The sequence below is a fragment of the Rhineura floridana genome, chromosome 2 (genome assembly GCF_030035675.1).
Source record: "Rhineura floridana isolate rRhiFlo1 chromosome 2, rRhiFlo1.hap2, whole genome shotgun sequence".
In the NCBI taxonomy this organism is placed as follows: Eukaryota; Metazoa; Chordata; class Lepidosauria; order Squamata; family Rhineuridae; genus Rhineura; species Rhineura floridana.
In genome coordinates this window covers 165,798,444-165,823,047 of record NC_084481.1, presented here as the reverse complement: position 1 = coordinate 165,823,047, position 24,604 = coordinate 165,798,444, and the positions used below count along the sequence as shown (strand labels likewise).

General features: G+C 43.2%; 1 protein-coding gene across 2 annotated transcripts in view; it reads right to left on the bottom strand.

Annotated features, from left to right (window-relative positions):
* Positions 1 to 658: 658 nt before the first annotated feature.
* The window catches only part of UBR1 (ubiquitin protein ligase E3 component n-recognin 1), a 122,270-nt gene continuing 98,324 nt past the window's right edge, over positions 659 to 24,604 (bottom strand). Inside the window, exons 41-47 of one of the 2 annotated variants that reach the window (XM_061611261.1) lie at positions 23,994 to 24,127; positions 22,783 to 22,891; positions 17,559 to 17,615; positions 16,194 to 16,271; positions 11,332 to 11,502; positions 10,951 to 11,052; positions 659 to 4,043 (exon numbers count right to left, since the gene is read on the bottom strand). In XM_061611261.1, the coding sequence (XP_061467245.1) occupies positions 3,902 to 4,043; positions 10,951 to 11,052; positions 11,332 to 11,502; positions 16,194 to 16,271; positions 17,559 to 17,615; positions 22,783 to 22,891; positions 23,994 to 24,127 (793 nt within the window). In that variant the 3' untranslated portion in view covers positions 659 to 3,901. The remainder of the gene's footprint in view (positions 4,044 to 10,950; positions 11,053 to 11,331; positions 11,503 to 16,193; positions 16,272 to 17,558; positions 17,616 to 22,782; positions 22,892 to 23,993; positions 24,128 to 24,604) is intronic. The other variant, XM_061611260.1, reaches the window with a different exon arrangement.

Below are 24,604 nucleotides of genomic sequence, written 5' to 3'. Positions count from 1 at the left end.
TTTTGGTACATTGCTTGGAAACTCTCCTCTGAACTTCCCTCGTCCTGTTCCTGTTATCTGCCTAGCCGTGGCAGATTTACGACCCAGCTAACTGCCGGCTAATTAGTTTACTTAGGCTGGAACGGTGGAGGTCCCACTCCGTGATCCACATCAGTGACAGGCTGCAGGGCCCAGTGACCCAACACTAGCATGGATAACAGAACAGGAGCTCCACCCTCCCAGGAAACACCCGCAATGCAGGCAGCACAGGCTTAAATAGGTTCACCTGCCCCACCTATGTCCTGCGTCAGTGTGCTGCAAGCTTATGCCTGCCATCACTCAAGATGGTGGCAGGGGCGTCCCTAAGGGGTTGACACCCCCAACTCCACCTTGGGTGATGGCAGGTATACATGCTTAGTGCTCTAATGTGCTGATGCAGCAATGTAAGAGGTACTTGGGGTGGGTGGGTCTATTTAAGCCATGCCGCCTGTATCAGGAAGGGGTGGGTAGCTCTTTATAGTGATATTACTCACATGATTTAATATATTGGCTGATAATTTACTAACTCTTGTCTTTGCATTTTCCTTACTGGATGTAATCCATTACAGTGGCCTACAAGTGTGAAATTATTTCGAAAGGGAAGTCCACAAGGTATGAGAAGGTACTTTATTTCCTTTTTAAATATACATATACAAGATATTTTAAAAGGACAAGAACATTATACAAGGCTCAAATTTACATTTTTGCAATTAAAGGATAATATATGCATGTATGTAAATAAATTCCATTCATCTTCCTTATAATTAATATCAATAGCATTAGCACTGCATGTTCACTAAATACAGATTATTGTCACAGTGAACTAAACTGCATAGTAATTAATGAAACTAAAAATGACCATTCACCCTCAATCTGTGCATGAGTTTATTTGCTAGAAAAGTCCAAACACTTAAGAACAGAAGCCAGCTTGTTTGTTTGCCTCTAATTTTTCTCAAACTAGGATTTTTAAAAAGCAGGGTAAATTGAAGAAGCTGACCACTGTGTATAAAGCTCCCAATTCAGCTAGATGTTTGTACGCATATCCTTAGCTAGATAGGAAATGGCACACAAAATGTGGCTTGCGTGCAGACAACCCTTTAAAAGAAGAGGAATCCCAACCAGTGGCTGTTCAGCAAGAGAAAGGAGCATATTTCGGTTCCCCTAATTTGGCCTCTCCTCCAGCCAACAGCCGGGTGAAATTTTAGCTTCCTGTAAATGACTACATACTGTTACTGATAGCTGCTGTGGTTGTATACTGTTGTATTCAATAAACAGCAATATTCACATGTAACTAAACTGAAAACTAATCCTACTGAGTGCATTCTGGATAATCTTAAACATTTTAAAATCTGATTTCAATTTAAGAAAATTAAGAATATACTTAATTCTCTAATTGAATCGATGGGACTACCTGGATCATGCCCATTGTGTTCAAGGTCTAATTCATTATTTGACTGTTTGAGGACTTCACAGTGGAATTAGCTCTCACATTCTTATCATTAGACATCTGTTTACAAGCCTCTCTTGGCAATTACCATGCTGAACAAGGAATATTGGTAGAAGTCCTCACTATTTTCATCTAGGAGAAGTGATTATTCCACGTGTGAAAACCACCCACATCAGAAAAACAACACAGGATGCCCAAATCAGTAAGAGATCCTCCTGGGCTAACACAGAACTACCATTGGGGATACGTAGAATCTACTCTGGCAGGACAAGGACAAGTATTGAATCATAAGTAAGACAGCATGAGCAAATGGGTGTATAAACAAAAGATGACAGAGTCAGTGAATGCGATCAAAACAGGATGAACCCTGGCTCATCTCTGCTTAGCATGAAGCATTACTGGAACATTTTGCACTAACCTCAGCACATGTCTCCTTAACAATTGCTATTTTCTGTAAGCCGCTTAAACCTCCATTTGGAAGTTTCCAAAATGATGTTCATCTGCAGAGTGATTTACAATTTTTAATATCCAGAAAAAAACATCCACTAAGACAGCAAAATCTTGATGGCACAGACAGTTATTAAAGACTATCTGAACTGCACAAAGAAACTTAAACGGATAAACATTTTAAAGAAATTATCTAAGTACCGAACATTCTAACTCACCGTACCCCAGTAGCAGTTGGTGGGGTGGTGGTGCTTACCTGTCCTCCCAGCAGTGGAGCCACTGCTGCTTACTGGCAGGAAGAGTAAGAGGGGCAAGGTGGCAGGGAGGTCAGTGCTGTGCAAATGCATCAACAGGCATGCCATATTGGCTCTGCCAATGTGTTTGCACAGCGCCAGTTTCCATTCCACTTGGACCCTCCCACTCTTCCTTCCAGTAAACAGCAGAGACTCCACTGCCAGGAGATCAAGTAAGCATTGCTGCCCTTTTTTCCCATCCACTATTGCCATACAGTGATAACTCCTCAGTGCATTGATATTATATTGTGAAATCATACCTTCTGATTTAATTGCCTATCATGTCTTCTTACTTTGCCAACTGGAGACTGAATTTTTCAAAAACTAAAAACGCATGAGCCCACACATTTCTTATACTCACTCTTAAAATCTGAAACATACACAAAATACTTCAAAAAAGGAAGTAGGAAGGCCAGAACACACAAATAAACTGCATCAGGATAATTTAACTTTTAAGACAGAAAAAGGAGAATTCCTTGAAGACAATAGTTACCCAAAGGCTTATTAAGGAATTTTTTCCTTTCTTATCACAAGCTCCCCTTGACATAATTATGGCTCTAATCAATATACAAGGAAAAGCAACACAAACATTTGAATGCCATCTTTTATAATTGTGGCACCTCATTAGCTATTGAAAACAACTTGTTTTTTTAGTCAGCTTGATGAGACCAGACTACATGCAGTCACTGGAGTCTCCACAGAACCAAAAACATACAATGAAAAGCCCTTTGTACATATACTAAGCTAACTTCCATTTTTATTTAGTTGCTTTTATTAGTCTCTAGAGATGGTGTTAGTGACTTGAAAGCAGCTGCATATTCATGGCAGTCTGGGACCTATGCTGGTCCACAGGAAGAAAGTTTGCTGTAGATAACATTTGTCTACCATTGCCAGACCATGATAATGGGTAACTGAAATCCTGGACTATAATCCTGGGGAGAAAAAGGACATTTTACAAGATGCTGATCATTGAACACTGAATTTTGGTGCATCCAACTGGAAGGTTTTGTGGTGGTTTAAGGAGTGAACTGATGCTCACAAGTCTCAAAGTATTCTCAGTAAATTCCAAAATCCTCCAATGTGCAGCCTGTATAGTGCACTTCTCATTTGCACGGCTTAACCCTCAGACTGTTGCTATGGATTGCTAGATGCCTGGCACCAATGCTCCCTCTCAGAATAAGACCACAGACTAAGTTAGTTGCAGACTATGGCTACTTCGAAAGCTGGAGGAGGAAACTAGATGCAGAATCGGGTGAGGAAGGATTAAATAGTTCTAAGTAAATTGTCCTCATATTCAGATGCACTGAAGCCATTTAAGGAACTTTAGGTCCATTCTGAGCTGCTGCTAATATATGTGAAGAAAAATATTATCTGTTCCTTTATTTAGGTTAAGATATTGAAGATGACAGAAGGCAGTTTGCAGCATCTATGAAGAGCAGACTCAGGTGGAAAGTAGCCTCCCCAAGATATCCACTGACCATCCCACTTCTAGTAAACAATGATTTCTGGTTCAGCTCAATCAGCAATCACATTGAGAGGTTGTGTGCATTTGTGTTTCTCTAAGCAAATTTGATCCAACACAATCTATTTAATTTAATGGGCTAAACATTTCTCCTTAAAATAAGCATCTTATTATTTCCTGTGTAACTTTTAAAGAGATTCAGTCATGGCAATTTAATCCAGAAGAGCCTGGCACTCAGAGTAGGTGCCAATTGAATCCAAAGAAGATCTGATTAGTTTCCTGGCTTCGAGCAATCTCTTCTATGATGCAGTGTTGCTGCCACAGCAAGTGGAGCTTCCGATAGCGTTCATGACACAAATGCAGAGGATTGCCACGTCTTCAAAAGAGAAACAAGAAGAATACATATATTAGAGTCTGAGAAAACTGGTAAGTGGTAAGTACGTTTAATATTGCTTTATTCTGACAAATTCAAATTGGTGTATGTACAAAATGCTAGCTACTAAGAGTGAATGGACCATTGGTCTCACCTGAAGGGTGATTTTCATAGGAGGACTGCCATCAAGCGGGTAACATAGCTCCACCTATTGTCCAAAGGCAAGAACGTTTTGAAGTCAAGACTAGGGGCATCAGGCCCCTCCCACTCTCCAGTTCATTCGCAGTGAGTCCAAAGAGAGATATCTAAAAATGCAGGAAAAAAGGCCAACGGGCCTACCAGCAAGAACATAACACAATAGCAATATTCATAATAATATGACTCTAACATAGCAATATAACAGTAATAGCAGTCTTGACTTCACTAGTAAATCTAAATATAATAGCGTAACAGGAATATATAAAAACCCCAGAAAAATATCTAGGCATCCTCCAACTGGGAGGGTCGTGATGGCAGTCCTCCTATGAAAATCACCCTTCAGGTGAGACCAATGGTCCATTTTCCACAGGAGGACTGCCATCAAGCGGGATGTACCAAAGCAGCCCATAACAGGGAGGGACCACCCACATCCTAATCATCATTAAGAACCTGTTGCAAAACTTGCCTGCCAAAAGAGGCATCGGCAGAGGCATAACGATCTATTTTGTAATGCCTTATAAACGAATGGGGGGTAGACCAAACAGCAGCTCTGCAAATATCAGCAACAGGAGCGTTGGTAGCAAAAGCAGCCGTAGTGGCTGCTGATCTAGTGGAATGAGCCGTTATTTTAGATGGAACAGGAAGCTTAAGGGACTCATAAGCTAAGGTAATACATGCACGCAACCAGCGGGATAAGGTGGAATTAGCTACTTTATGCCCCATAGAACATGGATGAAAGGATACAAACAAAAACTCAGATCGTATATCCTGGGTCCGAGACAGGTAGGTCTTGAGAGCCCTCCGAACATCCAACGAATGCCAAGCCTTCTCTAGAGGATGGGTAGGATTTGGACAAAAGGAAGGAAGAACAATGTCCTGGTTGCAATGGAAAACTTAATTGACCTTGGGATGGAAGGAAGGATTAGTCTTCAGCACAACAGAGTCCTTGTGAAAAACACAGAGATGGCGGGCAGAAGACAATGTGCCCAGTTCCGAAACTCGTCTTGCAGAGGTGATCGCGATCAGGAACAGGACCTTGAATGACAACAGACGTAAAGGCACAGTCCTAAGGGGTTCGAACGGAGGGTGTTGTAAAGCCTGCAGAACCTTTGACAAACTCCATGAGGGAAAGCGGTGCAATACAGCCGGTGAGTGTAGAGCAGTTCCCCTCAGAAAATGTTTGATGAACAGATGCGAGGCAATAGTAGCACCAGCGGAGGACACTGAGAGAATGGACGACAGAGTGGATGCATGTCTACGTAAGGTGTTGGGTCTAAGCCCCATCATGAGGCCCCTATGAAGGAATTGCAGCACCTGTTGTATTGTGGCCTGGGAAGGATCGAGGTTCTGGGACTGACACCACCTGGAGAATGCCACCCAAGTATGTTGATATATACGAGTTGTAGATGGTCGTCTCAAGGCCAATGTCAGACAGGCCAGCAGACCTCAAATGTCCCCGTTCAAAAGCCACGCTGTTAGGTTGAGCCAATTGGGGTCCTGATGCCATATTGGGCCCTGGGATAAGAGGTCTGGCCTGACTGGGAGCGTCCAAGGGTCCGTCACTGACATGGCAAGGAGATCCGAGAACCACGGTCGACGGGGCCAAAATGGTGCTATCAGAACCAGCTTGGCCCTCTCGCGTTGTGCCTTCCTCAAGGTTCTGGCTAACAGTGGTATTGGAGGGAAGGTGTACAATAGGCCATCTGGCCATGGTAGCAACAGAGCATCCACCACTTCCGCTGTCATGTCCAGGTATCATGCAAAGTACCTGGGTAGCTGGCAATTGCGACTGGAGGCAAACAGATCGACTGAGAAGACGGCGAACCGATGCTGGAGAAGATGGAAAATGGTCGGATGAAGTTTCCATTCTCTCGGAAAAACCTGTTGTCTGCTGAGCCAGTCTGTTGTCACATTCCAAATTCCTCTGAGATGTTCTGCTTTCAAGGATTGTAGATGTTGTTCTGCCCAGTCGAATATGAGGTAAGCTAGGTTCGGCAGAGAACGGGACCTGGTTCCCCCTTGTCTGTTTAAATGAGATTTCACACACATGTTGTCCGTTCAAATGAGAACATGGTCCAAGGGGAACAGAGACTGAAAATGGAGCAGAGCGAAGTGGACAGCCTTTAGTTCCAGCCAATTGATGCTCTGAGTCTGCTCTGCTTCAGTCCAAACCCCCTGAACGAACTGGGAGTTGCAGTGGGCTCCCCAGCTGAGGAGACTGACATCTGTGGTGATAACAGTCCTGCGGGGTTCTCTGAACGGAGTGCCCTGGGTGAGATGTTGGACCCTCGTCCACCAGCGGAATGAAAGACGCAGTGCGGGGTTCAAGGGGATTGTTCGATGATTGGACCTGGCAAAGCCCACTGAAGTTGGCGAGTATGAGCTCGAGCCCATGGCACAATATGGATGGTGGACACCAACATTCCGAGAGCCCTTGCTAGAAGCATGACGTCTGCAGTTGCTTGGTGCATCAGAGACCGTGCGATGTCTATGATAGTGGTTATGCGGTCTGGAGACAGGAACACCGTCGCCTGCAGGGTGTCCAACATCGCCCCTAGATGTTGTAGGCGTTGGGTTGATTGGAGATGGCTTTTGTCAAAATTGACTAGCCAGCCGTAGGTCTGCAAGACATGGAGCGTGAGCTTTAGATGGCGATGAGCCAGCTCCCTGGAACTCGCCCGTATTAAAAGATCGTCCAAGTAGGAGTAGATATGCACCCCTTGAAGCCGGTTGTAAGCCACTAGGATGAGTAGCACCTTGGTAAATACTCTCGGGGCAGACGAGAGACCGAACGGCATCACTCGATATTGAAAATGCTGGGGGTTGAAGGCAAACCGAAGGAATTTTCTGTGGGCTATGCAAATAGGCACATGGAGATACGCTTCCTTTAGGTCGATAGAAGCCAGGAAGTCTCCTTCGTGAAGGCTTTCTGTAATGGAGTGGAGGGATTCCATTTTGAATCTGCGATACTTTACGAAACGGTTGATGAACTTGAGGTCCAACACCGCCCTCCATGACAGATCTCGTCTGGGCACAGTAAATAGGAGGGAGTACACCCCTTCCGACCTCTCTGTTGTAGGGACTGGCTCTATTGCCGCTGTGTCCAAGAGGTGATGTATGGCTGTCTGCATGATGCAGTGCCTGGATGGTGCCTTGGGACAAGGAGAGGGATGAAATCTGTCTGGAGGGGTTGTCCAAAACTCTAGTGTATAGCCATAACAAAAAAGATCTCTGATCCAGGCGACCTGAGTCAGACGCAGTCAATGGTCTCCAAACAGAAGCAGTCTGCCTCCGACCGGTATCGCATCAGTACTGTCTGTGCTGGCGAGACCCTCCCCGATATGAGGACGTTGAGGTACCTCTGCATCCCTGGTACTGACCTCTGCCTGGGAAATGTCTGTTCCAGGCTCCCCTGGAGGAATGGAAATCATTGGTTCGGAAATCGCAGCCTCGTCCCCCGGGCCGCGCTCCTCGAAAGGGCTGGGTTGTGCGGTATGAGGTGAAACGTCTGAAGGGCCTGCGATCAACGTTCCTGACAGTGGCCAAGACAGGCTTCCGAGCATCCTTGGGGTCAACAAGTACTGCCTTTAGGGCTTCCTCGCCAAAGAGTAATGAGCCCGAATAAGGTGCCCTTGATAAGTTAACCCTGGCTGTAGAGTCCGCTTGCCAGTGATGAAGCCAGAGGGTCCGCCGAGCGACTACCTGAGCTGCCATAGCTCTTGCTCCCAGCTGATTTGCGTCCAAGGTGGCATCAGCCACAAACGCCGCCATCTTGCGTAATTTCACCAGTGACCTCCTCAGAGAGACAGGATCGGGATTAGGATCATCTAAGAGGTCATCCAACCACATCATCGCTGCCCTGGAAAAGATGGAGGCTGATGCCAAGGCTTGCATGGAGAAAGCGGTGGCCTCATGGTTTTTGCGTAAGGCAAAGTCCAGCCTCCGCTCAGTGGCGTCCTTTAAATGTGAGTCCCCTTCCCTCGGCAAAAGGGATCTAGAGACTAGACTGGAAATTGGCTCGTCTATGCCAGGGACGGCCAGTCTACTTGTAAAATCTGGAGCCAAAGAGTAAAGCTTGTCCGCAAGGGCGTTAAAACGGCGTGTTTGTAATGGGTGAGACCATTCGTCCTTGGCCAGTTTGGCAATAGGATCTGGCACAGGAAGGTAATGCTCTGCTGGTGTGGGGGATTTCAGGACCCTGGCCCCTTTAATAGCAGGAGTGGTAGCTGCAGGTTGTATAGATTGAAGACCAAGGGTGTTCAATACTCTGCGAGCAAGGGGCTGATAATCGGAGGCATCAAACAGGCGATAAGATGTATCTTCCTCTTGTTCCGACTGATCACTCCACTCGTCTCCTTCGGCTTGCATAGCAAATGATGGATCCTCCCCACAAGAAACATCAACAAACCTGCCCCTGGCAATGTCAAAAGGGTTTGGAGAGCATGATGGATCTGCCTCATTGCATGCATAGTGGCTCATATCATCGGGTTGTCTGCAAACACTCCGCTGAGGCATGGCAGTGACCTGTGACTGCGTTTGAGAAAAGAACAACAGCATGTCTTGTAGTTGCGATATGAACTCCTGAGACAGCTGCAGCCCCGGTGTGGGAGATGGTTGCACTTGTAGAGGCAAAGATATGGGCGGTTCAGCAGGCTGAGAAGATGAATGAGCCCTAGGTGGTACTATGGGAGGAGGATAGCTGGCTACTGGCTGGTCAGGAAACCCTGCAAAGTCCTCCTCGGAGGATGCAGCCGGAGAATTAAAGAGATTTGTTAATGGTTCTTGGCCCGCCTCCTCAGAAACCGGGACAGAGACGTAGTGTGCCCGCTTGGTTGTGCTGTGGCTGGATATATGCTTGGTTTTGGCAACCGCTTTGGTGTGCTTGTGCTTGGTTGCCTTAGATTGTTTAGGCTTGGTTGCCTGAGCTGTCACTGGCTGTTCTGCCATCATATATTTTTGAGGGGGTTCAGTACACGGCCACGGATGGGGCAGAATGTACAGACCCAACAGGCTCAGTACATGGCCACGGATGGGGCAGAATGTATAATTTTGAACAGCCTTGGTACACGGCCACGGATGGGGCAGAATGTACAGTTCCAAACAGGCGTGGTACACGGCCACGGATGGGGCAGAATGTACAATTTCAAAAAGCCTTGGTACACGGCCACGGATGGGGCAGAATGTACAGTTCCAAACAGCTTCAGTAGTCAGCCTCAGTCAGCAGTTTGAGTTGAGAGACCTGTGTTCTACTCTGCAGCACACACACAGAAACTGACAAAAAAGGCCTTCAAAAGAATCCTCTATTATTGTACTCTGCAGCACACACACAGAAACTGACAAAAAAGGCCTTGAAAAGAATCCTCTATTATTGTACTCTGCAGCACACACACAGAAACTGACAAAAAAGGCCTTGAAAAGAATCCTTTACTGTTGTAAGGGTTAAACAGAAAGGGCGGGAAAAGGGGGAACGAATAAAATGGCGCCCGCTCAAAGAGCGGGAAAATAAGCCAATCAGAAAAACGTAGGGACGAGGAAGAAGCAATGGCAGTCACTGAAGAACACCAGTGAGCTGAAACAGGGCCGACCGAAAACACTGCTGCAGCAGAGCGGCGTCAAAATAAGCTCTACAGCCGTAGGGCTGAAGGATGCAATTGCAGCCTTAAGGGCCAGCCGTGAAAATCACTGCCGAGGAGGCAGAACGGCCTGCGAAATCCCTACAGTCATTGAGACAGTCGCAGCTAGCGGGGGGGGGCAATCGGCAAAGAAAGCTGCAAAACGGGAAGGAGCCGCAGCCGCAGGCTCCTGAGGTCAGTCGCAGTGAGATTTAAAATGCCACGTAACGAGCCGGGGAGGGAGGGAGATGGAGCAGCCCAACTAAATAAAGGGCCACTGGAAAGGCAAAAAGAGCCGCAGCCACAGGCTCCTGGGGAGGAAAGACCAAGGGAGCCGCCGCAAAAGTAGGCGGCAATCTATAAAATACACGAGACAGTGGAGGCGCAGAGCAGGAAGCTGCAGCCGCAAGCTCCTGGATTAAGGCTGCATCCGCCGCCTGAGGAAGGGAGAGCCGCAGCCGCAGTCTCCCAGTAAGTCGCGGTTCAGGCAGGGACTGAGGAAACAAGGGCGAAGAGCAACCCCCCAAAGAAATTCCCCAGGACAATAAAAAACAAAGACAGAAAAAGAACAATCAGTCCCACACACACTAAATTAAATAACAGAGATACACAAAACTTATCTACGCTATCTTATACTCCAACTTGCACGGACGAAAGGCAAGAATGAACTGGAGAGTGGGAGGGGCCTGATGCCCCTAGTCTTGATTTCAAAACATTCTTGCCTTTGGACGATAGGTGGAGCTATGTTACCTGCTTGATGGCAGTCCTCCTGTGGAAAATAGTCACAGTTAACTCACAAAGAGATGCAATTTAATAGTGACGCCAGCCACCAATCTCACCACAGAACTTTTGCTAGCCGCAAAAGCCTCTGCTATGCAGCGATCAAACAAGTTACAAGCATTGTTATGGTAAATGCATGCTTCTGTTGAAAAGGATAAGAACAGTCAGAAGGAATCCAAATAGTTACTGAAAAATACCAAAAGAAGGGTATTTGCCAGATTTCTTTGGCATCAGATAATTATTGTACAAAAGCATAATAGGAAAACAGAAAAAGCAACAAGATGAAACTTCCTAAGAGACAGAGGAAAATATCAACTTACGCCAGATTTGGGTCCGTTTCTCCATATTCATCTAGGTACGGTGCAGGATAGAAAGAGCCTCTGGTTTTCCCCCCTATCAAGACAACTTTGCAGTCCCTGATTCTGAAGCAGAAAAGAACTAAGTTAAAGAAGAAGCCCAAAAGATGGCAATGGCCTCAGTACACAAACCACTTTTATCAATAAATAAACACAGTAAATATCAGGCTTTAAGTAGGCAGTGCTATTTCCAACATCTTTTGGAGGTGGACTTTTTGGGGAGGGGAGAAAGTGAACAAGCTACTCCCCAGCTCCCTGAATCAACTTGTGTGAACAGCAGGATATTGTGCTATTGTCACCAGATTGGGGCTAGTGTGAATATAGCACTGAAAGCTTGCTACTTACTTGAGAAAAATGCACACTCCAGCACCACAATGGACTGCATGTGAAGTGCAGGCTCCTAGTTCCTCCCCATTCACCAGCTCCTGACAACAGATGTTTTGAGAACACAGCATAGCACCACAGAACAAACACAACACAGCGTGCTTGGTTTCATCATCAGAGGATCGAGGGCACCTGAAAATGTAAAATTAACTAGAGAATGATGGCTGGAACCAATACTGATTTTAGATACACAATGAGTAGCCAAGAGGGCTTTGTGACCAAAAAAACTGCTTCATTGCTAGCATTCAGTTTATCAGGCCTTCCTTATAAACTTGTCTGTCTCTCAGATATGAAAAACTAACTAAATAGATTCTGAAACTAGTATTTCACCCAAGTTAGAAGTTAATACAGTTTTATGCGAAATTACTTCCTATGGTTTTGAATTCAGACTCAAATTAGGAGACATGGATTAGGTTCAGATAGAAAGCGAAACCATAGTTTGTGTTAACATCTGAACCCAAGCCTGCCCGCAGACTGTGGTCTGTTTGGGACTGACAAACCAGGTCCTGAAACTACAGCTTGAAGATGGTTTGCAAACCAGAGTTTTTGCTAATTATGCTTTCCTGTTATGCCCAAATTAGCAAACTCAGTTGGGGCCATTTATTCACCTAAAAAGGCTGCAGCAGCATAAAAGCAGGAGTTGCTCTGCCTCAAGAGGCTGCTGCAATTTGGGGACAAAAGCAAGTTTATCAGCTTATAAAGCGAAGTTCTGAGCAAATGGGAAACAAAAGCAGACAAGCCCTCAATCAGAGGTTGTTAACCTGTGGCCCTCCAGATGTTGTTGTACTTCAGCTCCCAACAGCCCAGACAGCATGGTCAACGATCAGGGATTATGGGAGCAACAACTGGATGGCTACAGATTAGCCATCCCAGCCCTAAACCATGATTTGGCTGTTGTACGCCTGGAAGTTATAGCTATGGTGTGGACTTTTAACTGTGGTTAGCACAAGCCATTATTCACAACGCCTGTGGTTAGCACAAACCATTATTCACAACGCAGATATCAAAACGTTAAAAATTGAATCCAACAATATAAATTCAGGATATAAATTCAGAAGAGCAAAATTACCACAGGCCTAACCACAAGTGCCAAAGACACTTGAAGAGAGACACTGCTTACAAGTGCCTGTACGCTAATGCTAGGAGCCTGCGAACCAAGATGGGAGAACTGGAGTGCTTGGTCTTAGAGGAGAGTATTGATATAGTGAGCATAACGGAGACCTGGTGGAATGGAGAAAACCAGTGGGATACGGTTATCCCTGGATATAAACTATATTGGAAGGACAGGGAAGGACGTATTGGTGGCGAAGTCGCTCTATACGTGAAAGAAGGCATTGAATCCAGCAAGCTTGAAACCCCAAAAGAGGCAGACTCCTCCACAGAATCGTTGTGGGTGGTGATACCGTGCCCCAGGAGGGACTTAATACTGGGAACGATCTATCGTCCCCCTGATCAAAATGCTCAGGGAGACCTTGAGATGAGATATGAAATTGAGGAAGCATCCAAACTAGGAAATGTGGTAGTAATGGGTGACTTCAACTACCCGGACATAGACTGGCTGCATATGTGTTCCAGTCATGACAAAGAAGCAAAGTTTCTAGATATTCTAAATGACTATTCCCTAGACCAGTTGGTCATGGAACCGACCAGAGGGACGGCAACCCTGGACTTAATCCTCAGTGGGGACCGGGACCTGGTGCGAGATGTAAGTGTTGTTGAACCGATTGGGAGCAGTGACCACAGTGCTATTAAATTAAACATACATGTAACTGGCCAATTGCCAAGAAAATCCAACACGGTCACATTTGACTTCAAAAGAGGAAACTTCACAAAAATGAGGGGATTGGTAAAAAGAAAGCTGAAAAACAAAGTCCAGAGGGTCACATCACTCGAAAATGCTTGGAAGTTGTTTAAAAACACTATATTAGAAGCTCAACTGGAGTGCATACCGCAGATCAGAAAAGGTACCGCCAGGGCCAAGAAGATGCCAGCATGGTTAACAAGCAAAGTCAAGGAAGCTCTTAGAGGCAAAAAGTCTTCCTTCAGAAAATGGAAGTCTTGTCCGAATGAAGAAAATAAAAAAGAACACAAACTCTGGCAAAAGAAATGCAAGAAGACAATAAGGGATGCTAAAAAAGAATTTGAGGAGCACATTGCTAAGAACATAAAAACCAACAACAAAAAATTCTATAAATACATTCAAAGCAGGAGACCATCTAGGGAGACAATTGGACCCTTGGATGATAAGGGAGTCAAAGGTGTACTAAAGAACGATAAGGAGATTGCAGAGAAGCTAAATGAATTCTTTGCATCTGTCTTCACAGTGGAAGATATAGGGCAGATCCCTGAACCTGAACTAACATTTGCAGGAAGGGATTCTGAGGAACTGAGACAAATAGTGGTAACGAGAGAGGAAGTTCTAAGCTTAATGGACAATATAAAAACTGACAAATCACCAGGCCCGGATGGCATCCACCCGAGAGTTCTCAAAGAACTCAAAGGTGAAATTGCTGATCTGCTAACTAAAATATGTAACTTGTCCCTTGGGTCCTCCTCCGTGCCTGAGGACTGGAAAGTGGCAAATGTAACACCAATCTTCAAAAAGGGATCCAGAGGGGATCCCGGAAATTACAGGCCAGTTAGCTTAACTTCTGTCCCTGGAAAACTGGTAGAAAGTATTATTAAAGCTAGATTAACCAAGCACATAGAAGAACAAGCCTTGCTGAAGCAGAGCCACCATGGCTTCTGCAAGGGAAAGTCCTGTCTCAGTAACCTATTAGAATTCTTTGAGAGTGTCAACAAGCATATAGATAGAGATGATCCAGTGGACATAGTGTACTTAGACTTTCAAAAAGCGTTTGACAAGGTACCTCACCAAAGGCTTCTGAGGAAGCTTAGCAGTCATGGAATAAGAGGAGAGGTCCTCTTGTGGATAAGAAATTGGTTAAAAAGCAGAAAGCAGAGAGTAGGAATAAACGGACAGTTCTCCCAATGGAGGGCTGTAGAAAGTGGAGTCCCTCAAGGATCAGTATTGGGACCTGTACTTTTCAACTTGTTCATTAATGACCTAGAATTAGGAGTGAGCAGTGAAGTGGCCAAGTTTGCTGATGACACTAAATTGTTCAGGGTTGTTAAAACAAAAAGGGATTGCGAAGAGCTCCAAAAAGACCTCTCCAAACTGAGTGAATGGGCAGAAAAATGGCAAATGCAATTCAATATAAACAAGTGTAAAATTATGCATATTGGAGCAAAAAATCTTAATTTCACATATACGCTCATGGGGTCTGAACTGGCGGTGACTGACCAGGAGAGAGACCTCGGGGTTGTAGTGGACAGCACGATGAAAATGTCGACCCAGTGTGCGGCAGCTGTGAAAAAGGCAAATTCCATGCTAGCAATAATTAGGAAAGGTATTGAAAATAAAACAGCCGATATCATAATGCCGTTGTATAAATCTATGGTGCGGCCGCATTTGGAATACTGTGTACAGTTCTGGTCGCCTCATCTCAAAAAGGATATTATAGAGTTGGAAAAGGTTCAGAAGGGGGCAACCAGAATGATCAAGGGGATGGAGCGACTCCCTTACGAGGAAAGGTTGCAGCATTTGGGGCTTTTTAGTTTAGAGAAAAGGCGGGTCAGAGGAGACATGATAGAAGTGTATAAAATTATGCATGGCATTGAGAAAGTGGATAGAGAAAAGTTCTTCTCCCTCTCTCATAATACTAGAACTCGTGGACATTCAAAGAAGCTGAATGTTGGAAGATTCAGGACAGACAAAAGGAAGTACTTCTTTACTCAGCGCATAGTTAAACTATGGAATTTGCTCCCACAAGATGCAGTAATGGCCACCAGCTTGGACGGCTTTAAAAGAAGATTAGACAAATTCATGGAGGACAGGGCTATCAATGGCTACCCTCAGGCACCTGCTTGGCCACTGTGAGAACAAGATGCTGGACTAGATGGGCCACTGGCCTGATCCAGCAGGCTCTTCTTATGTTCTTATGTTCTTAACAGTTTAAAATCAAACTTAAAACAAAACCATATGAGCAGAACAACAGACAACATCCATCTATTTACTGCTGTAATTTGTCTGCACCCTGTCATCAAGACTTCAAATACAAGATGAGTTAGACTCAATTCTCAGTTCATAAACTATGGTTCAAATTAGGTTGAAATTATAAAAACAACTAACAGCAATGGGAATAAAGGTAGTAATGATATTGTTTATTGTTTTTATGTTGTACAATGCTTAGAGATTTTAAAAATATGATAAATATTTTTAAATAAAAAAATTAATAAGTATTTTACTTCAGAAATTTTGTGAGGGCAAGTAAGACTTGCAATGCACTTGCAAATTCTGAATATAATGCAATAATAATACTGTACACATTGTTATATTTTTAGCCATTATGATCTGTTACTACTACAATGGTAATAATATCTCCTTCTCCAATAACAAAAATTATATAATCTACAACTAAAAAATAATAAATGCTTACAAATAGCCAGTGCTTACAAAGTTGGTTTCATACACAATCTCAGACACATTTCTCCCTGTATACAAAATTTCAAGGCTACCTTAGCTTTTTTATACTTACACTGTAAGTATAAAAGTCTGATCTTGAAACAAAGTCAATTTATCACATTTTTGCAACACCATTTGCAGAATCAGATGGTACTGCTTTATCAAATTTAAAAAATACTATATATTTCTATTTAAAAATTCTTCTCTTAGTACAATTATGCCACATGTCTTGATTAGTTATGCAAAACTCAGTTTTGTAAAGAACAGTTCTGTAAAAAGTCACAAAATAAGTTCTCACCTAAACTGAGAGCCTTTATTCAGAAGGCAACTGTAGTCTTCTGGAAGCTCTACTAATTTATTTCTTTTCCTTGGGTACCTAGTTAATTCAAGTAAGAAAAAATATTACATTCTAGGATACAATTACACACCAAAGAAACAACTATGAAACATTTTGCTGAACTTTAAAACTTCCACAGTTCCTCCAAAATTTGCACAGGTTGATGACACAAAGACAGCTATGTTTTCTACAGCAGGAGCTTGCAACTGATTGTTATACACTATAATCATGCATATAAGGAATTATAAAATTAGCTGAAAAAATAGTATTACCTAGAAAGCACCACCTTTCTAGACAATGGCTCCAACCTAGAGACATTTGCAACTAGCTCCATGTACACTGTTATAATCAGAACAGATGTGCTGAGAGAAATCTGTGATATGATCTCTAAAAGCAGATTTGGGAGGCTCTGAAGTAATTCAAAATGATGGAACTAGGAGGAAGGAGATTTAACTTCCCCCTCCTGCTGTGACATTTCATTGTAGAGAAAAATGATCGGCTACATAGCAGGTCTGAGGGAGCAATAAATATTATGGTAAAGATGCAAGAGGTGTTGATGAAAACACACTCTTGAATATTCAAATACAATGGGATTATTATTATTATTATTAATTAGATTTATTAGTTGCTTGATACCCAAAGGTCCCCAAGCAACTTACACAATGTTAAAACAAAAACAAATAAAATACACTATAAAAACTTAATAAACCTCAACAAAACTATAGCAATACCACCACCACCACACAGCTACAGGAAGGTTTGGCAGCATATTAAAACAAAACATCATCTCAATCTGTCAAATGCCTAGGAGAAAAGATATGTCTTTACCTGGCACTGAAAAGATGACAATGAAGGTGCCAGGTGGATCTCACTGGGGAGCATATTCCACAGATGGGGAGCCACAACTGAAAAGGCACTCTCCCTTGTCATCACTCTCCAAGCCTCCCTCAGAAGGAGGACCTGGAGAAGGGCCTCAGAGGAAGATCTGAGGGTTTAGGTAAGCATTCCAGAAGACATTGGGGACCTGAGCTGTAAAGAGCTTTATAGGTCAAAACCAGCACTTTGAATTGGGCTCAGAAGCATACAGGCAGCCAATGCAATTGCAACAGGATAGGTATTATATGCTCTGTTTGCCTTGAACCCGTCAACCATCTGACAGCTGCATTCTGCACTCACTGGAGCTTCCAAACTCTTTCCCAAGGCAGCGCCACGTAAAGTGCATTGCAATAATCCAACCTTGAGGTTCCCAGAGCATAGATTACTATCCCTGTCCAGATAGGATGGCAGGACTACTTCTGTTTCAGAAACAAAAGAAGCAAAACTAACCTTATTGCAATACTTTTCCCCTTCAGAAAGTTGAGTACAGCAGGATCTGCACACCACCTGTATAAGAAATTCTCTATCAGGACAATAATATGGTATAATATGGCTAGTTTGTTTCCCACCACAACCAGTTAAATTGGCATTCTGCTAGTCTTACTGATAATTAGAATAACCCTTTTTAATAGTACAGTAGGGCCCCGCTTTTTGGCGTTCCATTAATACGGTGCCAGCAGGGTGATCAGCTGGAGGGGGGCTGGAGCTCTCCGCACTCCAGCTGACCGCGCCAGAGGAGGGAAAAATCAGCTGTAGCTCGCTACAGCCGATCTCCTCCTCTTCTGGTGCAATCAGACTCCCACTGGAGCTGATCGCGCCCGAGGAGGGGAAGATCAGTTGCAGCTCACTACAGCCGATCTTCTCCTCTTCTGGCGCGATCAGACTCCTGCTCGAGCCCGAGGAGGGGAAGATCTGATCTACTCCTCTGGTGTGATCAGCGGGTTAGGTTCCAGACACCCATGCTACAGCTGATCCGCTTTCTGGCAGTTTTTGCTTTCCGGCGGGGGTCTGGAACCTAACCTGCCATATGAGTGGGGCCCTACTGTAAAGTAGATAGCAAGAGTCTGGACACACTGGTGGCAAAATGAGGGAAGAGACAAGACAGGAATGGGTATCTACAGATGCCCACCCCCAGTATATAAACACACACATGCAAGTGTTGCCAAGGAATACTGGCAGTGCACAGGCATGAACCTCATCTCTTTTCTCTCTTTGTCTGTCACCTCCCTTTCCCCTCATTTTCTCCCTCCTTGCCACCTGCATGAAATCAGGTTTTGTTATGTGCCTTCAAGTCAATAACGACTCATGGCGACCCTATGAATCAGCGACCTCCAAGAGCATCTGTTATAAACCACCCTGGTCAGATCTTGTAAGTTCAGGTGTGTGGCTTCCTTTATGGAATCAATCCATCTCTTGTTTGGTCTTCCTCTTTTTCTACTCTCTTCTGTTTTTCCCAACATTATTGTCTTTTCTAGTGAATCATGTCTTGTCAGTATGTCTCCAAGTATGATAACCTCAGTTTCATCATTTTAGCTTCTAATTATAGTTCTGGTTAAATGGTTCAAACACCCAATTCTTTGTCTTTTCTGTGGTCCATGGTATGCGCAAAGCTCTCCTCCAACAAATTTCAAATGAGGTGATTTTTCTCTTATCTGCTTTTTTCACTGTCCAATTTTCACATCCATACATAGAGATCGGGAATACCATGGTCTGAATGATCCTGACTTTAGTGTTCAGTGATACATCTTTGCATTTGAGGACCTTTTCTAGTTCTCTCATAGCTGCCCTCTCCAGTCCTAATTCTAATTAGTCCTTCTAATTTCTTGACTATTGTCTCCATTTTGGTTAATTACTGTGCCAAGGTATAGGTAATTCTTGACAAGTTCAATGTCCTCATTGTCACCTTTAAAGTTATATAAATCTTCTGTTGTCATTACTTATAGTCTTCTTGACGTTCAGCCGTAGTCCTGCTTTTGTGCTTTCCTCTTTAACTTTCAACAGCATTTGTTTCAATTCATTACTAGTTTCTGCTAGTAGTGTGGTATTGTCTGCGTATCTTAAATTATTGATATTTCTCCCTCCAATTTTCACACCTCCTTCATCTTGGTTCAGTCCCACTTTCCGTATGATATGTTCTGCATATAGATTAAATAAATAGGGTGATAAAATACACCCCTGTCTCACACCCTTTCCGATGGGGAACCAAACGGTTTCTCCATATTCTGTCCTTACGGTAGCCTCTTTTGCAGAGTATAGGTTGCGCATCAGGACGATCAGATGCTGTGGCACCCCCATTTCTTTTAAAGCATTCCATAGTTTTTCATAGTTTTGACATTTGGTCAAAGGCTTTGCTGTAATCTATAATGCACAGGGTGAATTTCTTCTGAAATTCCTTGGTCCGTTCCATTATCCAACGCATGTTTGCGATATGGTCTCTGGTACCTCTTCCCTTTCTAAATCCGGCTTGGATGTCTGGCATTTCTTGCTCCATATATGGTCAGAGACTTTGTTGTAGAATCTTGAGCATTACTTTACTTGCATGGGATATTAAGGCAATAGTTTGATAATTACTGCACTTCCTGGGATCCCCTTTCTTTGGAATTGGGATGTATATTGAATGCTTCCTGTCTGTGGGCCATTATTTTGTTTTCCATATTTGTTGACAAACGTTTGTCAAAATTTGGACAGATTCAGTCTCAATAACTTGTAGCAACTCCATTGGTAAGCCATCTGTTCCTGGTGATTTGTTTCTTCCAAGTATTTTAAGAGCAGCTTTCACCTCATATTGTAAAATTTCCAGTTCTTCATCATATGGTTCCCCAGTAATGAATTTCTCATCCTTGCATCTCTTTCATATAGTTCTTCAGTGTATTGCTTCCATCTTCCTTTTATTTTATCTTGGTTAGTTAGTGTGTTCTCCTGTTGATTATTCAACATCCCTACTTTTGGTTTAAATTTCCCTTTCATTTCTCTAATCTTTTGGAATAGGGCTCTTGTTCTACCTTTTTTGTTGTCCTCGTCTATTTCTATACAATAACTATTGTAATAGTTCTCTTTGTCTCTACGTACTAGTCGCTGTATTTAGGGTTCTGACCATGTTTCTATTTCCTTTTGCTTTTGCTTTCCTTCTTTCTTTAACTATTTTAAGAGTTTTGTCAGTCATCCATTGAGGCCTTTCTCTCTTTTTAAGTAGAGGTATTGTCTTTTTGCATTCTTCCCTGATAACGTCTCTGACTTCATAATTCTTCTGGTGCTCTATCAACTAAGTTTAAAGCCTCAAATCTGTTCCTTATTTAATTTGGCATGATGATTGTTTTGTTGTTGTTCTTCAGCTTTACTCTGATTTTCTCTGATTTACCCAGATTTTCGATATTACCAGTTCATGATCTGTACCGCAGTCTGCTCCTGGTCTTGTTTTTGCAGAAAGCATGGAACTTCTCTGCTACCAATTATATAATCAGTTTGATTCCTATACTGACCATTTGGTGATGTCCACATGTTCAGCCATCTTTTCAGTTACTCAAAAAATGTGTTAGCAAGAAACAAATTATTGGCTTCGCAGAATTTCTGCTGCTTCGTTTCTATCTCCTAAGCCCCATTTTCCCACAATTCCTAGTTTTTCTCTGTTCCCTACTTTTGCATTCCAGTCCTCCATGATTATCAGAACATCTTGTTTTGGTGTGTGATCAATTTCTTCCTGTATGTCTGCGTAAAATCTCTCCAGTTCCTCTTTTTCTGTGTTTGCCGTTGGAACATAGACTTGGATGATGGTTATGTCACTAGGTTTCCCATTAAATCTCATTGATATCACTCACGCAGACCTTGCATTCCATTTCTTGCTTAACAATTTCTAACTTTCCCTGGTTCATGCTTCTCACATTCCATGTTCCTATTGTGTATGTCGTGCAACTCTGGTCTCTCCTTTCGCATCTGTGCGCATCAGCCTCTGGGCTTCAATTCAGCTTTGACCCAGTGGCATCATTAGTCACAGTGCTACTTGTACTTGTCTGTTGTTCTTCCCTAGTAGCTCACTGAGTGCCATCTGACCTGGGGATCTCATCTTCCAACACTATCATGTGTTGCATTTTGGATAGGGTTTTCATGGTAAGAGATATTCAGAGGTGGTTTACCATTGCCTTCCTCTAAGTTTGAATGCATCTTAGTCTGGTGTTTCAGCTTTGGCCATTCTGCCTTGGGTGACCCTGCTAGGAGTGTAGCGTATTGGTCTAGACTCCTGACGGCATTGCTCTCAGTTTCTTCAACACTCTCAAACCCCCTCACCATGTTAAGGTATGCATCCTAGAGGAGGATGAAATCAGGTAGGGGGCCCATATACAGCCCTTGAACCTGTGACCAAGGGCTGCATATGAAATCAGGTAGGGGGCCCATATAAAGCCTTTGGTCACAGGTTCCCCACCCCAGCCTTTGACAGATGAATAAAGCCTTTCATAAATATCTGAAGGCTGGTGCTTCAGTTTGGCACACTGGATCCCCAGTAGGATAAGGTTGGCTTGATGGGCAGCACCCCCAAAATGTGTTTCTTTCCTAAGGCCATAGATAAAGGCAGAGCTGACCCTCTCAATGCAAATGCACTGGGATAACAAAGAACTAAGAATTTATAAAATTAAGCTTTACTTTCAGGGCTGTGGAGTCGGAGTCAGGGAGTTGGAGTAGGAAGCAATTTTGGGTGGAGTCGGAAGAAATGTACCGACTCCGACTTCAAAATAAATTTTGATTGACAAATTTTTTAAAATATAAATTCAAAATGTCAAAGAAGCTTCCCATGAAGTCAGCTGTAGTTGAGCATTTCACCATAACTCAAGATGGAAAACATTTTGTGTGTCAGTGTATGACACAGGACCCAGACGAAGACAAATGCTGTGATGCCAAGATCAGCGCATATTCAGGCAGCGATAAAAATGCTCCTATGAGAGCTTCCAATTTAAAAAGACATTTACAGCCCTTTCCAGGGCTGTGGAGTTGGAAGCAATTTTGGGTGGAGTCGGAGTTGGAGTTGAAGGTTTGGCGTACCGACTTCACAGCCCTATTTTCTTTACTAATGTTTAATGCAATTAAATAAATTGAAACATATTAGGCTGCCTGTATTAAGGTTGTGGCTGTTCTACAATGACAGACATCCACACACTATGTACTCTCAGCCCATCCACATCACATTTCTGAGCATGGGTCTGGTCTTTTACTGTAATGTGCAACTTCGTCATCTGGAGCAGCAGACCTTTATATGGGGCACTTGATAGAATACACAGTGGTTTAAGTTGTATAGGCTGTGAAACACTGGTAGCAAAATCATCCCACTTTGAGGCAGGGGGTTAGATTAAACTAGTCTTTGCCAACTTGGTGCCTTCTAGATGTTTTGGACTTTCAACTACCACATGCCCCAGTCAGCATGGTTGTGTTGGCTGGGGCTGAAGGGAGCTGTACTCTAACATCCAGAGGGCATCAAGTTGGTGAAGGCTGGACTAGTGAATCTCTTGATTCCACTCAACTCTATGGTTCCCAACTAGCTATCTCTTCCCCATCTCTAGCTGCCCATACTTGATCAAGCAGCTATTTCATATCCATCAAACAGCAACAGTTTTTACAGGATGGGACAATCTTATGTTCTATGTGAGTACCTAAAAAAGTATATTGTTCTCACGACAAAAAGTTGTACCTTTGGAGCAAAGGCTCTACAGTATCCCAATATTCTTGGAAAAGCAAGAACAGATTGGTGGGGAGAGACAAGTACCCACAAAGTGCCTTGAACTGGCCTTCCTCTGAAACTGCAAAGGAAGAAGATATTAGATGTACCATTAACTGTAGCTACTAACAAAACCTTTTTCTGTTACAAGTTAATGCAGATTTATAAAGTAAAAATGCATCAGATAAAAACATGTGAAGGTTGGTGGAAGAAGACTGACAATAGTCGGTTTAGAATGATAGCCTACAACTACTTTGTGTAAGAAATCCATAAAGAGACTCACTGATGTGGAGGGTAACGTACAGGATCACATTGAAAGCTGCCAGTACATTTTCTCTAAAAGTCAAAGTGAACTGTTGCAGGGAATGCACAAACTGTAAACCATGTTAAGGAAGAAGACAAGAGCTACCTCTGTGTAGAAACATGTGGGAGCCAATAAGTGGAATCCAATGTAGTGCGAAGACAACTGTTCTGTCAGTGCATGGATTTTTGCTTGGGCAATGGAATGTTCTCCTCCTCTCCTCCCCCTACATGACCCCTAAATATGTTCTAGGGGTTCTCCCAATCCTCTGAAGCAGATTTGGGGAGAGTGTAGGGTGCATGCAAGGGAGGAAGGGGGGAAAGGTCTGTTGTGCAAGTGTATACTGCCCAACTACTTTGGGAATACCTGTGTCAACCCTCCTTGTAAGGTGTGACATTTTCAGTGTAGGTGTGTCTATTATGGGAGATCAGATTTAGACCGAAAGGCTAGATAGAAATAATTTCATAAGAGAGAGGCAGTGAGAGGGTGGGCCAGGATAATTTTGTGCCACTATAGTTAAAAGAGCCATTCAGTACAGGGCTCTATCCTAAACATGTCTCCTTTTTACTTTGACCACAACAATTGCTCAAAAAATGAATCAGAGCAGCTAAAAACCAGTACTACACTACAGACCCCTTGCTACAATGATGAATGATAAATGCAATTACTAACAAAACAGTTAATAAACATTCACATTTCAAGATCAGTGAGGACAACTGAATGAAGCAGAGTAGCTGGTGTTAAAGTACAGATTTTTATGAACGGGGATTATTGATATCAAAAGAAAGTTTTGACAACCATTTTGTAGCAGCTGATATTTTTCAGCAGATTTTTAGTTTGACCCTACTTTGCCATGCTGAGATTACCGCATTCTGCAACTTACCCAACAAAAGTTCCTCAGGTGGAGGCACTCCCATCAAGTAATGGAAAAACAAAGCAGCACAACGAAGGTAGGATATGATGCCCTTCTGAATACAATCCCACAAATACCAGCCTGGAACTGTTTGGCTATAGCATCTGCAACACAGATTGAATATATGTATTTAGGACCTTCGACTCTCAACAAGGTTTTATTTATTTATTACACTTCTATCCTGCCCTTCCTCCCAAAGCAGCCCAGGGCAGCAAACAACAAAGCAAAAAAATACAATTAAAAAAACTGAAATAAAAAAACTGGAAAACATTACGAACATCAAAAAGCACTGAAGAACAGTCACATATCCTTCAAACTTAACCATTTCATGGTTGCCTGGAGCAGTATCTTTCAGCCATCAATTGCCTTGGTGAACAAGAATGTTTTTAAATTCCTCCTAAATGTCAATAACAAAGGAGACAGGTGCACCTCACCAGGGAGGAAGGGCATTTCTGGAAAGAAGTTTTATGCCCAGATTAGCAATGGGAACCCAGAACCTTGGCTGAAACAGTGGTTCAAAGCCTTAAAGAAGTTCTTCATCTTTATGTGTTACTTTTCAAAGATGCCTTAACAACTTGGTA